The sequence below is a fragment of the Brachyhypopomus gauderio genome, chromosome 11 (assembly GCF_052324685.1).
Source record: "Brachyhypopomus gauderio isolate BG-103 chromosome 11, BGAUD_0.2, whole genome shotgun sequence".
Lineage (NCBI taxonomy): Eukaryota > Metazoa > Chordata > Actinopteri > Gymnotiformes > Hypopomidae > Brachyhypopomus > Brachyhypopomus gauderio.
Window position 1 is genome coordinate 12,286,133 of NC_135221.1, and position 16,621 is coordinate 12,302,753.

A 16,621-nucleotide genomic window follows, 5' to 3' on the forward strand; every position below is an offset into this window, starting at 1 on the left:
TCAGGTCTCTCTCTCTCTCTCTCTCTCTCTCTCTCTCTCTCTCTCTCTCTCTCTCTCTCTCTCTCTCTCTCTCTCTCTCTCTCTCTCTCTCTCTTTCTCTCTCTCTCTCTCTTTCTCAGGGCCATGTTTCCTCTCTGGTGCATAAGTTAAATATACTACATCAGTGGTTATGACCACACAGGCTAGCAGACATCACTCGACCCACGTATTTGTAAATAACTCCATCAAAGGTTCAGGGATGTGTTTCACGCTCCAGGGCTGCATCACGAACACAAGCATTTACATCAAGGAGGACAGATGGGGTAGAAGACAGTCCTAAAGCAAAACAGCCACTCACCGTCCAGGGCACTTACGGGGCCGAGGGGACACAGATAGGAGACACGATGGGCTGGAGAGAGCTGCCAAGAGATGGAGTCATCGCTGGCATCTGCTGGGCCTCCGAGTCCTAACTCACACAATGCGCGGATTCAGACCCCCACAATCACAAAGGAGCCCTGTTCACTTTTCCTGAACATTATATACTGCATGCTGACACAGCCGAAGCAAAATGGCTCATATGGTTCCACTGTACTGCATATTGCATGTTTGATTTAATGCAGCATTATTTTGGTAACCTGTGAGCGTTGGGCACTTCGGTGGCTGTGGAATGTGTGCCGTGTGCAGAAGTATCCTGAGGCTCCCTTATATGAAGTCGGTATGAAAAATGTCAAAATGTCAGAGCAGCACGCTTTGGGCAGGAGCTGGTGCTCTGGTATGACTCCTTTGAGTTGTAAATGAAGCCCACCATCTGACTGCAGTGTCTTCTAGGCGGACTAATAAATGTCAGCTCTTGTACTGGCCCAGTGAGTTATCACCAAGAGCTGCTATGAGTCTCCATTAAAATGTAAAGGACACATTTCAGTTGAACGACACTGCAGAAAGTTCTGAATGCCAAATATCTGTAGAACACGTTGCTTTGCAAAAGAACTGAATTTGTGTGTGCTGACGTACGCTGACGTGAAGAGTGAGAGGGTGAGAGGGTGTGCGCAGGGTTTTGGCACAGGACCAGAGGACGTAGCCTGACGTGAACGTTTGTGCTTTCCACACTCAGACCTGTACGCAGGGTGAAGACAAGCTGGCCATCGTCTGCATCACTCCCTCCCTGAAAGGCCTGAACGTCCAGCCTCCGGTCGCAACCAAGATGAAGTTCATGCTTGACGGCTTCTCCACGCAGCAGTATGATCTGACCTACGTGGAGGACCCCAAGTTTGAGGAGTTTCAGAAGCCCACGCTCACCCCCAGAGGCAGTAAGAGTGTGCTGGAGATCAAGGTAAGAGGGTCAGACACACGCCACCGGCTGCCCCCAGGGATTCTGCAGACTTAAAAGCTCACACACACACACACACACACACACACACACACACACACACACACACACACACACGAGGTTTGCTATACCATCACATTCTTAATAACGTGACGTTACATGGAGACACACAACCACACATGTAGACAAATGCAGCTTGTTTCTCTGCACTCAGTGAAGTGGAAGGAAACAATAGTGAGACCAAACAGGAAGTTAAGGGGTGTGTTTCCCCTGCAGTTCTCCTCACGCTCTCCCCTCCATATTCTCTCCATCAGCCTCATTGTTCTGAGCACCTAACGCTCCCAGCCTTTCACACATTAATGGTGAGATTCTTTGCATTAGCAAGGGAAACGGGGTAAAAACTGAACAATTTTAACAATGACAACACAAGTGAATTTTCTGTTTTTCTGTGTCTCTTAGTGACCCCCCCAACAGCTGTCATTAGTTGGGGGGTCATGAGAACTCATAATCCAGAATCTTCCACACCACACTGGACCTTAAAGCCGCACACACGCATGCATGTGTAAACTCACGCACAGGACCAAATGATCATGTGCACTGACTGGTCACATTAAACAGTAATGGGAATTAAACCAGTTTTCATTTATTTCTCAATTGAATTAACTTGCACTATCACGCCATTGGGTATTTGTATGTAATTTGTATTGTATGTAATTTCTTTGTTTTACATGAGTTGCTAAATTCCAGGGTTCTGTTTATGGAAATCAAAATTGAACTTGGCAGCTTGAACTTATATGTTGCAGGACACGATTAGCATCACGAAGATTGTAAATGTGCCTAGATTGTACACATCAGGAGAGTTCTTCTTCTTCTTCGTAAGAGTACATTATGACAGTAACCTCACTGCACCATCAGTGTGGCCCTAAAACCACTAATGCAAGAAAGATGGCAGAATGCTTTCTGTGCTGTATAAGGCAATTATGGTGAAGATAAATGAATGAATTTTTGGACGCACCATTAGAAATCTGTTTGTGAGTGTGCATACACACATGGCACGTGTGTATGCGCGTGTGTGCGTCTGAGTGTGCCTGTGTGTCTGTTCCTATCGGGTCTCTGGCTGATCTGTACTATGTGGGAACAGGTGCAGAAGTGAACTGTGTGTCCAATCTGTAAAGCCCAGGCTGTCAGGCAAGGAATGTGATCATTCTCTTTATTGCCTTCTACTCTCTTTCTCTTTCTGTCTCCCTCCCCCCCCCCCCCTCTCTCTCTCTCTCTCTCTCTCTCTCTCTCTCTCTCTCTCTCTCTCTCTCTCTCTCTCTCTCTCTCTCTCTCTCTCTCTCTATCATCCTCCATTTGCCCTGCTCTTTCTCTATCTCAGGTTCTCTTTGTCTGTCTGAGTTTGGTGTATAGTGTCATTTAATCTACAATGTCTTCCTGTTATACTTAAAGTAGAAATCCAGATGCTCGTGGATTTTAAAACTATGTTCTGTATTTAAGTTTCTTGTTTCTCAAAAAGGTAATTTCATAAAATGTCATGAAAACAGTCCAAAGTCATAATCCAAAAAAATACAACAAGTAACAGGCAACCAAACCAAAGAGGACTTCGTAAGAGGGTCAAAAAAGATGAACAGGGTCATAAACAGAATAGATCAAAACAGAAGAGAACATGCAATAAACCACAGATGGCAGTACTTTACAGTTAAGTCTTAAATACAATTGAATAATGAGAGACAGGTGAAAACAGTTCAGTACTCAGTTGTACAGCTTAGAGGATTGTACAACAATCAGGATTGTGATTGGATGAAGGGAATGATGAACGTGGGGAGTCCTTCCAATGTCTCCTGGGAAATGGAGTCCTTATCACCAACCACCGGGTCTGCAGGTGACCGAGCAGTGATGGCAGTAGGTGTGACACTTACCTTATGTTCAGTTTTAGAGCAGAAGTTAATCGTAAATACTGAGTCCGGTGCAGTTGTTCATATCTCAAATCTCCCTCCCTTTTCCTCTTTCCTCTCGTCTCTCCGTGACTAACTGTCTCTCTGCATCTGTGTGTGTGTGTGTGTGTGTGTATGTTTGTGTGTGTGTGTGCAGGTTCCTCGTGTGGATGTGGAGGCTGTGAAGGGAGAGGTGTTGCGCGTGTCTAACCGCTCCTGTGAGAGTGTCACCCTGGTGGGGAACACTCTGGAGTGTACCGTGCCCTCCGAGCTCCAGACTGCCACCAGTGAGCTGGAGGTGGAGGTCAGAGAAGCACTCTGTTCATTCTCTCTCTCTCTCTCTCTCTCTTCACCCCACTCCACCCCTTACCCTACCTGAGCAGTAGCAGGATGTGATTGCCTGATTAGGTCTGCGGTCACATTTTCTCATAGGCCTTGTTGTGCAGGATCATATTAGATAGGATTAATCCTCTTTCTGCCCTTTTATTGTTATTTTATGAAGCAGAACCCAACACTGATAAGACACCTTACATTTCCTCTCCAGCCACCGTCAGCTCCCACCAGCATTAAGCACAGTTCCTCGTCTGGCCGCCGGGCCCAGATTATCTTGATCCGACGAGTCTAACACTGAGCAAATATAAGTGTAACGTGCTTATCTGTCAAGGCGAGACGGACGGTGAGCGCGTGCCGTGGGGCTCTAGCCTAACCCAAGCCCAGCGAGAAAGCTCATCTCCGCCTTAATAACCCTCCATGTGAGAGGGGCTCTATCTGGGATCCAATTTCCCCACCCGCTGGCTCTCGTGCGGCCGGACTGTTGACGCTCTGGTGCTTATTGCTGTGCTATCGAATGCTTCCTCTTCGTTCTCTGGCAGATGGACTTAGGTTTGTGGACTGAACCTAAACGTGTTTCATAAAACCTGAAATGTAAAACTGACGTGCAAGTTTGTGGCAGAGGCTTAAAGGCAGTGGGGCTTTTCTGAGCTTGGAGTCTTCCACACTCTGTACACCCACCACACAGTTTATTCGAATAAATCATGGGTGTGTCTACATGCACTGCTCCTTATTCCACTGGGTACATATACATCATGTGTGTGTATTTTGTGTGTATACAGTTACACTACAGTCACAGACTGAAGCTCTCGTGTGTAAACTGCTGACTGGATATTATTTGCGTGATGGGCCGATCTCAACACCACATCAACACCAACATTGCAGAGGCATGTTAACTGGTTTTGGCTGGTTCAGATTTAGGAGGCACAGCAGTGTTGCTAAACGTTTACATTTCAAAGTCACTGCTGAATTGCGGGCATTACCCCCGAAAAAAGGTCCAGGAATAGTGGTCCTGCGGTCAGGAGAACATGAACGGTGAAAGCATGGGTGACATCCAAAATTTCTGATGACACGGCTGGTGTGTATTACATCGTGCTGCTTTTCTGTTTATGTTTCAGTGGATGCAGGCCTCATCCTCTGTGATTCTGGGACGTGTAGTTCTGGCGCAGGAGCAGGACTACAGGCCGTTGGTCACTGGTGTGGTGTGTGTGTCCCTCCTGCTGCTCATGCCGCTTGCACTGTTTGCCTGGATCAAGAGGAAGAAGCACATTGATGGTATGCAAGTGTGTGTGTGTGTGTGTGTGTGTGTGTGTGTGTGTGTGTGTGTGTGTGTGTGCGTGTGCGTGCGTGTGCGTGCGTGCGTGCTCTTCTTCTTTGCCAGGGACGATCCACTTGTGGCTCAAACTGCAGTTTTGTTGCTGGACGTCAGCTTCATAAATCATTGTGATTAGTTCTGAATGAGAACACGTGGCCGCCTTTAAAGGGCCTTGTGTGCTGCAGAGATGCTCTGATAATACTGTGTCTCATTCAGCAGGAGGAGGGACAGCAAATTCTGTAGGAGCATTTTTAACTTTGTCTTTAACTCGTCGTCCCCCCCATGTGCGTGTAGATGTATCTGAGCGGATGGTTTGGTATGACGGCCGCGCTCACATTCCTCACTTGGACATGCTGGCAAACGCGAGGAGCGTCAGTCCCACTAATGAAATGGTGTCTCACGAGTCTCTGGACTATAGAACCACTTTGCTTGAGGGTACGTTCTGCTTCTTCGCTGCTTCCTGCTCAAATTAAAAATCGCCCTTTCATGCTGATCTGTGAACAGTTTTTGCTGCTTCTATCATTCTGGCACAGGGAGCGATCTTTCTAGAGCTCAGCACACACAGTTTGTCCTGACCTTTGCCCTCAGCTCCTCTCCTCCTCCTCCTCTTCCTCCTCCCCGGTCCTCAGCCTTCTCCCTCGCTCTCTGCTTCATTTCTCAGTGGAGTAAAAGACTCTCTCCTTCAGCCTCTCATCTGTAAAGCCCGGTTTCAGGTTCCCTCCCACTTTGTAGTTGTTGTAATTACCTGACCTCCTACTGACCGCGTTCATTTAGATCAATCTTGTAGTCTCCAGCTTTAATGAGCCTGTGTTTGACCTTTGACCTTTTGAGCCTGTCGCTTTCGCAGACCAGAGCTTGCCGACGTCCCAGAGCGAGTCGTGTCGCCCTGCCCTGTATCCCCACATGCACCTGGACCTGTCGCCCATGCTGGGGGTGGCAGAAGGAGACCTGGCCTCTCCTCTCCTGCCTGCTCCTGCTCCTGTCGACCTGGGCAGTCTGCACCCGGAGCTGCTGAAGGAGGTGCAGCACATGGTCATCGCCAGAGAAGACCTGCTCCTCCACGTCAGCGAGGTCATCGGGAGAGGTGAGACAACATACGTGTGTGTGTGCACTAAATCAAGTATGACTAGTCATGCATGATCGTTTAGTGTCCTGCATGTGTATGTATGAATATCTTTGCACACGCCACACACAGTGTCACTGGCACATTACACTGTAACATTCTTATGTCTGTGCTATGAAATCTTACACCATAAATTATCGATGCACATAATTTGCACTTTCAAGTTTGGCAAGTCATTTTAAAATGAACTTTTAGGAAATTTGACACCATTTAAAACGTGTCTGGTCGGGGCGACACTGTGGGGTATCTGCATGGAAAATTGCCCTCCTACCCATTGTTCTGTAGAAGTGGGGGTGTGAACTCAGCTGGAGCAGATTTAGTGTGGGGCTCTGCAGAGCACGCTGTTCCCATCCCTTACCCTTTACTGAACACAACTCCCTACAACCTCCTCTAACCCTGCTGCAGGCCCCTGTGTGTGTGTGTGTGTGTGTGTGTGTGTGTGTGTGTGTGTGTGTGTGTGTGTGTGTGTGTGTGTGTGTGTGTGTGTGTGTGTGTGTGTGTGTGTGTGTGTGTGTGTGTGTGTGTGTGAATGTTGGGGTGTATACATTAGTGTGTGTGTGCGTGTGTGAATGTTGGGGAGTAGGGGAGGAAACACTAGTGTGTGTGTGTGTGTGTGTGTGTGAGAATGTTGGGGTGTATACATTAGTGTATGTGCGTGTGTTGGGGTGCGTGGTGATTTGCCCCCGTGTTAAATTCCTAACTCCATTGTTGGTCTGTCTCGAGGCTCCGTATGGTAATCTGACTCGGCTGCCATCTGGGAGGACGTGATAGCAGCTCAGAGGGGAGATTACACCCATCACCCCAAAAACACCACAGCCCAACCCTTACTCACTATTCACTTACAGCACAGGCAGCTTTAGGGAGCACTCCCACTCAGCCTTTGGGTATTATTACTCGGCCTCTTTTTTCGAGACGGTCATAATGGGTGCAGTGTGCTGCATTTCATGCTAATCTATGACAGTGAGGGTCAGTGATGTCATCTGTAATGACTTTTTGATGGCTTTTTTTATTTATAGTAACCCAACACTAAGGCCACTGGTCAGTTACAAAATCCAAACTGAAATAAGAAGAAAACACTGCTATATGAAGAATTCAAAAACAAAATGCAAACAGAGTGGTGGTGGTGATGCATTCTGGGGGATCCACGTGCCTGCCAGAAACACAGCCAAGCTGCTCTTGGTTAACGGAGTCCTAACGTCTCGGTGTTGTTTTGTGTTTCTTCACGCTTCTGATCCGACTAAATGAGCAGGACAAATGCTGCTGCCTGAAGTGAACAAGTGTAAGGCAGCTGCTCTGAGTGAATACGACGGCCCAGCTAAGGAATTGTGTCCACCTGCACATGGACACGGGACCACACCATGACTCCCAGCCCAAACCCCTCAGTGATTAACACACACGCAGAAATGCTGTTCATGTGTCTGAACTCACAAAGCACTCCATTACAGGAACCTTATCACTGAGAGGTTTTCATCACCATCATCATCACCTCTAAAGTCCAGTAAGAAGAACCTCGTCTCAGATGATTGGAGAGCCAGAAAGCAAGAAAGAAACGGAGGAATAAATGGAGAACTTGTGGACTGCTGTGGTGTCCCCACACTGGTCCAGCCTTGGGGGTCTCCATCATTCAGGGTCATGGAAAGGTCATGGAAAGCCCAGCGAAACACAACCTTCCATGTGAGCACTCGCTGGGGCTGTAGAGCAGGTCTGATGGATTGATGTCCTAATGGCTTCTCTTTACCCCCCCCCCCCCCCCCCCTCCTTTGTGAATGGCAGGACACTTTGGCTGTGTGTTCCACGGGACTCTGCTCGAACCAGACGGTCAGAAGCAGCACTGTGCGGTCAAGTCCCTCAACCGTGAGTGTGTGTGTGTGAGTGAGTGAGTGTGTGTGTGTGTTCGTTATAAAATAACCACTAATCTAGTAATGTATCACTGCCATGCTTAAAACTGTTCATTCAAGACAAATAAGCAGACCCAGGTATCTACAGTTTCTGTAAATGTTCCAGGGTTTTATGTTGAAGTGTAGACCACACGAGACGAGTGTATTGGCTCATAGTTGTCCACAAGTCTCCTCCCATGACACAGGCTGTACAGTGTGGTGGTCCATGAGGTGTTGCTACAGAACTTGGTACATCACTGAGAAAGAAAATCAACTAGCAACAGTTGCACATTTAAAGTCCAAAACATAGACCACAATATAACCACAAATGAGAGACTAATATGTAATAAATGCTGTTTTAATATGACAGTGTAAATGTAAAGTGTAAGTGTGGAGATGATGATGATGAATGGGCTGTTTAGTGACAATATCACATTAGAGTTGCCTGTAATCAGGTTACATGTCATTCCAAGCCCTTAGATTTATGTTTAGGTTTATGACATGATCCTTCCCTTCACTCATATTACTAACATGGTTGGGTCCATCACAGAGGCTGAGGCCTGTGCTCATGCACTTCCGCTTTCTGCTTTATAGAGGGCGCTGTAGAGACCGCAGCTTAGCACTGGAGAGGTGCTTTCCTCTTTGCTTCTACAGACTAACATTGTTTTTCTAATGTGTGGGGGTTCATTCCCTTCTGGAAATTGTGAGCTGAGCCAAAACTGATTAAGGAACTGTGTTGCTATTCAAATATGCTTTTTCAATAAGAGGATATTAAAAGTTCGTATTGAGAACTGGGTAGCTGGCAGAGAGTAACCAATGCAGAGTTTAGTTCACACAGCTCACACAGTCCCTCCATCGAAGTCACGAAAACTCAGGCCTAGAGCAGTCTTCCATCTACGGGGATGCTGGGTAAATTCTAGCACCTGGTCTTTGAGTCTGGGTTCTGTTTACTTTCTGCTTCTTGGATTTTCTGCTCCCACTGGAAGGCAAACAGCTGTTTAATCTTCTCTAAATGTGAAAGCCCTACTAAATAGATTAAAGAGGAAACGGGAAGGATCAGAGAGACCCTGAGAGCATCCACTAATGGTTCATGACACACTAGATTAAGTCTCATTGATGATGCGCTTATTCTCATGGGTGACATACAGAGCCGTGTGTGAGCACTGATGTAATTTCATAGTAGGAATAATAGGATTTAACAGATGCTTTAGATTAAGCAATGCAAATGTATCAATAACAGTTTATCTCCTGACACTTTTGGCTGATAAAGACCTTAATATAGTTGAACACCATATACTCACCTTTGTTGACTGAACAAAAGGCACTTTAATTTTGGCTTCATGCCCACCAAGAAAAACCCCTATTTGTGCACTGTTCTACATTTCAGAGGAAAAATGCATGTGTTTTCTTGTGAGTGCAGGTATCACAGATATAGAGGAGGTGTCTCAGTTCCTGAAGGAGGGCATCATCATGAAGGATTTCAGCCACCCCAACGTGCTCTCCCTGCTGGGCATCTGCCTGCCCAGCGAGGGCTCTCCGCTGGTGGTGCTGCCCTACATGAAGCACGGAGACCTGCGCAACTTCATCAGGGACGAGAGCCACGTACGTCTGGCCACGGTCCCCGCGGCCCGCCTCCCCCGCCTGCTTCGGCAGCACGGTGTTTTGGGTCGGAGGTTTTTTACGGGTTGTCCCTCATTCCGAGCGGTCTCTCTGTTGTCGTTAACCTACAGAGCCCCACGGTGAAGGACCTCATGGGCTTTGGCCTGCAGGTGGCGAGAGGCATGGAGTATCTCGCCAGCAAGAAGTTTGTCCACCGAGACCTCGCAGCCCGCAACTGCATGTAAGCCTCTCAGCGCCTCGGCGGACAGAAGCCTCCCGCGTGCTCACATGTGCTTTCATTTTCTGTCACGGCTGTGTGCAAACACATTCCCGTCTTTCAAAGATGAGATCAAAAAATACACGTGTGCTGTTCCCGAGAGTGTGTGTGGTGTTCTGAAACGCTTCGCTTCGCTCGTGGTCTCTCCTGCAGGCTGGATGAGAGCTACACGGTGAAGGTGGCTGACTTTGGCCTGGCCAGAGACGTGTACGATAAAGAATACTACAGTGTGCACAACAAGAGTGGAGTGAAGCTGCCTGTTAAGTGGATGGCGTTAGAGAGCCTGCAGACTCACAAGTTCACCACCAAGTCCGACGTGGTGAGTGCATCACACAGAGCCCATCACTCCACAGGGCTCATTCATCTGTGTGCCAGGGTGTTTTCGCCATATTTCGTAGGCTGCTCTCAACGTGTGTGAATTCTTTTAAGCTCATGATACTACATGAATTTGTTTGTATTTAATTCATGACATTAATAGAATGTGTTTTACAGTAAAGAACCACATGGTCAAAAAAATTACCCTAGTTTGGAATGAATGGATCCTAGAATGGATGGGCAATTTACTCTATGTATTGAAGTCATGCTGTAGTCGTGTGACTGACAGTGCACTTCTAATATGAAAGACAGTGTAACAGATATGGCATGTATAAAGTCATTTAAATAAGGTCATTTAGAGCCAGTTTGGACAGAATGTGCAGGCTTCACAGTAAACCTCACAAAAATGCCCACAGATAGTTTTTTTGGGTGCAGACTGGGCGTTTTCTGTTCCTTCATATGAACCAGTTCTCGTTCCTGTGGTACTAGCAGACTGAATGACCTAAACCCTTCATAGTCTGTGCCCAAGCCATGCTTTATTTATTTAGCTGTTTGCTTGCCTTGCTAGATTCTAATGGGCCTGTCATTTTGTGTGTACACAGTGGTCATTTGGTGTGCTGCTATGGGAACTCATGACCCGAGGTGCCCCACCCTACTCTGATGTTAATACCTTTGACATCACGGTCTTTCTCCTGCAAGGCCGAAGACTGCTTCAGCCAGAGTTCTGCCCTGATGCCCTGTGCGTATACACACACACACACACACACACACACACACACACACACACACACACACACACACACACACACACACACACACACACACACACACACAGACTACTGAAGCTAAACTCTCCCCTCCCACACCAGCGTCTGCTGTGGTCCGTTGTTCTGTCTGGCGCTATGATTAACAGATACAAGCAGGTGGGGCAGAACCTCATTTATAATAACACAGTCTCAGATATGGCCAGTCATACTCAGCACCTCCTATATGATAACATAATGTCAGATAAGTTGAACACCTCCTCCCATGTGGAGGTGCAGAATGATCTTACAGACCTTCCCTCCATTCATCCTGAATCCTGCTGCTCCTACACTTCTGCTCAGCAGATTAGCAGAATGGAATGTCATGATGTGTGGGCACTTTGCTCTGGACAAGAACTGTTTTGTGATGGGAGTCTTTTGTGTATCTAAGTGAAAGAGATACAATTTTCTGGGATTAATAATTTAAATTTATTCATTTATTTTGACTGCACTGCAATTAGCGTGTGCAATTTAAGGAGCATCCATGCTACAAGGTCCATAATTGAAACCACAGTAATGTGCACATTAATATTGTTTCCATGTCTCTAAGCTTCTGTTCTTGTGATTACGTCTGGAATGGAGTTCTGAGTCTTCCTCGTCTCTTCCTCTCTCAGCTACAACGTGATGATCGAGTGCTGGCACCCCAAACCTGAACGCCGGCCCACGTTCTCCGAGCTCGCCTCGCGTATCTCCGCCATCTTCTCCAGCTTCAGCGGAGAGCACTACGTCCTCCTGAACACCACGTATGTCAACATCGACAAGATGACGCCCTACCCCTCTCTCATCTCCTCTCAGAACCAGCTGGACCGGGACTGCTGCACCTGACAGACAGACGGAGAGACGGTGAGACAGAGAAACGGAGAGACAGACAGACTGTGACTGTGGCTGTGCTCTTAGTCACCTAAGACTGAAAGACACTGGACTCTGTGCCAGGGACAGTTTGCACCATGTACAGAGGAGGAAAGCTGCCCACGGCCTCTGCTGAAGGCCATGAAGGGAGGCGGATTGTCTTTCTGATTGTAGATCGAGCAGGACCTTCTGAAGCAGGAGCTGTGGAGGCAGCTCTGTCCTCCAGTCCAGCCGAGACCAACCGACGTCTGCAGCAGGCGGGACGCACACAGGCGGGGTTCCCCCATTTTGTTTAAACATTTCCATCCGAGTGGGTTTTCATTAGGTTGAGTGGAAACGTATTAGAACAAAATACTTTGATTGCTTTGACAAAATCTACAGACGATTGAAATCAATCAGACTGTTGAGAGTCTGATCACACTGAATCATACCAAATGTAATGTGGATGAAAGGGACCACTCTTTTTCCGGGCCTCCTGACCCATATGGGAGAAGACAGAGTCATTCTGATTGGATGCACTCGTCTGTGGTGGTTCGCTCCCCCAGGAACTGTCTCTTTAATCTGGACAAAAGCACCGTTCTGGAACCTCAGACATCTTTTCTCTCCAACTGTACCAAACACGACGGGACTGTCAGCTGAATAATGGCGGGGTTTAGTGTGAAGCCCGATCGAAACTTACCTAGTTCAACGTGTTTTTTTTTTCTTTTTCTGAATATTAAAATGATTCAGATAGATGAGCTCATTATTGTATTATCTGAAAAAGAGCTTGTGAAGGTTTAGTGTTTTTTATGAAGTTATGAGTGAACATTCTGAAGTCAACTTACATTTTAATGTCTCAGTAGAGGAGCACAACATGATTTCAGAATCCATCAAATGCACAGTAAGAGGGATGTAAACAATTTTTCTTTGTATAGTTTATGCGAAAATATCAGACTTCACGATTTGCAGTCTTGTATCATTCAAATACATTAAAATGTAGCAGCAGTTTGGATTCCATTAGCAATGACCTATATGTTGACTTGTAGTGTTACACTTTCTGGTACTGTACGACCAACAAAATGGCTCTCTGAGGTCACTCTTTATAAATATAGTGCAAATAGTATTTCTTTTGTCTCTATGACTGTTAAAACCTGTCATCAGGTTATGTGCAGAATAAATATATCAAAGTATTTCCTTTATTCCTTGAATGGAGATAGTGTCAGTTGTCTATCATTGGCTGAGGACATTTACCATGACCTTCTGAAGCATTCCCTTCCCCAAGGAGGAGCACACCTCATTCCATCTTCATAGGTGAGAATAGCCACTTGATATAATATTTAGACCAAAAATGCTTTAACAAAGGTTACATGCTGTTCTCTCCTGGCACTGTGCTTCTTGGCCATATCTAACATGTATTATTGAAATGTGAAAAAGTTCAAAACAAAACAAAAACTAGTGGTTTCGCTTTTAGGGTGTGAGGCAATGGACAATTAAATGTTAAAGAGAAGGTAAATGTATCAACACAACTCAACTTTTCAGGTTTCCTTCATAAGTAACGATTGTTAGAATATTATAACTTGCACCTCATTATCTCTGGCTCTACCGAGGGGGGGGGGGGTGTCTTGGCTCCGCTATATTACTGAAAACGAATTCATACAAAGAGAGTTGGCTCGAGGCTTGAAGAACAATGTGGATAACCAAAGGAACCAAAGTAACAAGCACTGGCCTCGTGCCAGAACGTCATCATTAATTGTGGCTTGTGAAAAAAAGAATAATTACAGACTACTCAGTGAGATATTTAAGTAGATGTGCTGCCCCCTAGTGGACCATATTGATAAGTTTTTTGCACATTTGTAATTCTGATGCATTTTACACAATTTCTTTCCCCCTTTTTAAATGAATTACAACAGCTTTCAATGCCAGCTAGTCAGCTAATTATCAAATTCTTAATCAGTAGGACTATAGCAAGGAAAACTTGGAACTGCAGTATAACTGGGAATCAGTGACCATATTGCACAAAATTCATGTTTTGTCTCCGAAAATTTCAAGCTAGAATTGCTATTCATAAATTCAAATTACAGATTATTATTTTATTTAATCTTACGCATATTAACATTACCAAATATTCTAAACCACCATCGTGTCTGTTACCAAGCAACCTATGACTCAGTGACAAACAGGGCTTTTGGTATTTATTCTTGATTTGTTTATTTATTTATTTATTTATTTATTTATTTAGTGCCGTTCAGTCAGTCAGACTTCAAGATCTTGTGTTCATATTATGCCTTGTTCTATGTACATTTCTATCCAAAATATCACTGGGTCATTTCAGTTATGAGGTTGTACATACAAATACTGTGGTACATCCAGTAACCACATAAACTGTCCAGTCTGTCACTAGACATCTTCTTGTCTTTTTCTTTTTTGCAGTTTAGGTGATAGTATGAGCACAGGCAGGTCATTATCAGTGAAGGGTTTTTGTTGTCTGGAGCGAACACATAACCTGGACCGTTTGCTGCTTGCTCCTTAACATCTGTAGTTCTTTCTCAGTAGAAGCAGCAGGGTTTTGTGAAGGGTTTTTTTTTTGGCTTGTTTGCAATTATGGGTGAGAATGAAAAGACTGACATTGATATTGCATCTGTGTGATTTAACAGCACCTCTAAATTACTCATGGATACTGTAAAGTGAAGTGCTAGACTGTTGTTTACCATGAATGCCTTTCTGTTTTATCAGTGTTACACTTCCTGCATCTTGATTCCATGACTCAAAATTGTCTGCTTATACATGTAATGCCAGAATAGCCTACTGATTTGTGATTGGTTGTTTTGTGTCAGTCAAATTTCCTTTTCTTGCAGTAGTATATGGTTCTTGGCCATGTTATGTGGCAAAAGGTTTTTCTCCCCATAGAGTGTGGCAATGTGACATTGTCAAATATTTGACAGTCACCATATAAACAAATAGAAATATATGCAAATAAATCCTAGAAAGCTGCTTATTTTTGGAATATGAAAATATATTGCAATATATGCCATATGTTTCCATATCAGAATTTTGCCACCTCAGCAGTTGTTGTAAAGAATGCTGATGCTTGGTGGTATAAATTTACCAGAAGGTTCACTGTTCATGGTTCTGTTCTTAATAGCTGATTGGATGTGTGTGTTGTCATGATGTGAAAGCGTCTATAGTTTCTTGGTTTTGTGTGGTAGGTGTTTCAACTGGATTCATGTATATAGGATCAGCGTTAGCCAAGAAACCCCAAAGGCTTCCTGCCATCACCAACATTTTGTGGCGTCTTGTTATTGAGGGACAACACAGCATCCAAATCCTGAAGGTCTATCTTCACCCATTTGGCAGACATCAGGCCACCCACATACCTGACCTCTTGTTGGAAAAGGTCATGTTTCTCTATAGCCTGAGTTTTCTCCATTGAGCTGAAAGCTCTGAGGACTTTACCGACCCCTTCCACATAGTCATCAAATATAGCAGAGGACCTCATTAAGGTACAGAATACTGAGGCTATCCAAAATCTCCCCTCTTTTGGAATTACAACTCTGTTGGAATGCTGCAGGAACATCTGATAGCCCAAATGGAATCTCAACGTATTCGTAGCATCCCCAGGGGGTGATGAAGGCAATGTAGTGTCTGGAAGCCTCAGTGATAAAACTTAGATGGTAAGGGCTCCCTTGAGCCAGAGTCCTGAACTATGAAAAGCTATCAAGAGTAATACGATAAGCTCCTTTTGCTCACCAGGTAGAGCATGTAGGTAGCAACACGAAGGTCATGGGATCAATACCCAGGGAGCACACAAAGTGCCATGCAAATAAATATTCAAGTCACCAAATACCATAAATGTATTTTAAATGTCTCTCTGGAATCATCTTGTGGTTTAGAAGTCAATGATCATTACAAAGGCAAAATGTCCCATCCTTGTAGACATAGATTATGGGAGCTGAGTACAAGGACTTAGATGTAACTGTTTTTACTGAACGTTCATATAACTTTGGCCCTGTTTTAGATTTATGGTTGTGGAGCTTACATCTCCCCAAGTGCAGGGTCAGTGTGAGCAGATTATGTGCCTTGTAAACAGGGTAAAGAGAATGAGACAAAGGAATACACGGCTTGTGCTTACATATGCCTTTACCTTGATAACACCACTATGTAGTAGGAATACAAATACAAAGAAATACTACTATGTATTACTAGAAACACACATTTATGTATACATATATATATATATATATATATATATATATATATATATATATATATATGAAGAGTATACATATATATATATATATATATATATATATGTATACTCTTCATCCTACAGCCCCACATAGAATTACATGCCCAACTTGGTCACAAAAGCACCATGCATGTACACATTTTGTAAAATACAAATAAATAAATAAACAAACAGTATCACATACCAAAAAGAAAGAATACAAGTGGGATAACTATTACTGAACCTTGGATACGAGTTATAGATAACTATTACAAGAACAGAGTAGAAGATAACATGCTAACAGCTTTACACTAATTCCTAAGACAAAAATGTTAATATCGTTAACAATCGCTAAACAGATGCTAAAGGTCCTTTTTAAATGTCAATATTATCAATTCACAGATTGGCCAAACAGAGAAATCGTGATGGGCAGGATGTGCAGCAGGTTAGGATGATAAAGGATAAAGATGGAAATGTGTTGTCTGGTGAGGAGAGTGTCTTGGGAAGGTGGAAGGAGTATTTTGAGGAACTGATGAATCAAGAGAATGAAAGGGAAAGAAGGTTAGAAGAGGTAGAGGTTGTGAATCAGGAAGTGCCCCAGGTGAGCAAGGAGGAAGTAAGGGCTGCAATTCGGAGAATTAAGTGTGGTAAGGCAGTTGGACCAGATGATATTCCAGTGGAGGCATGGA

General features: G+C 44.7%; 1 protein-coding gene across 1 annotated transcript in view; it reads left to right on the top strand.

Moving 5' to 3' along the window:
- LOC143527615 (hepatocyte growth factor receptor-like) overlaps positions 1-13,262 on the top strand; it is a 40,181-nt gene extending 26,919 nt beyond the window's left edge. Inside the window, exons 11-21 of the mRNA XM_077022920.1 lie at positions 1,091-1,309; positions 3,398-3,544; positions 4,689-4,845; positions 5,180-5,320; positions 5,733-5,969; positions 7,782-7,862; positions 9,306-9,487; positions 9,616-9,725; positions 9,915-10,080; positions 10,679-10,815; positions 11,494-13,262. Of these exons, the coding sequence (XP_076879035.1) occupies positions 1,091-1,309; positions 3,398-3,544; positions 4,689-4,845; positions 5,180-5,320; positions 5,733-5,969; positions 7,782-7,862; positions 9,306-9,487; positions 9,616-9,725; positions 9,915-10,080; positions 10,679-10,815; positions 11,494-11,704 (1,788 nt within the window). The 3' untranslated portion in view covers positions 11,705-13,262. The remainder of the gene's footprint in view (positions 1-1,090; positions 1,310-3,397; positions 3,545-4,688; positions 4,846-5,179; positions 5,321-5,732; positions 5,970-7,781; positions 7,863-9,305; positions 9,488-9,615; positions 9,726-9,914; positions 10,081-10,678; positions 10,816-11,493) is intronic.
- The last annotated feature ends 3,359 nt before the right edge of the window (positions 13,263-16,621 follow it).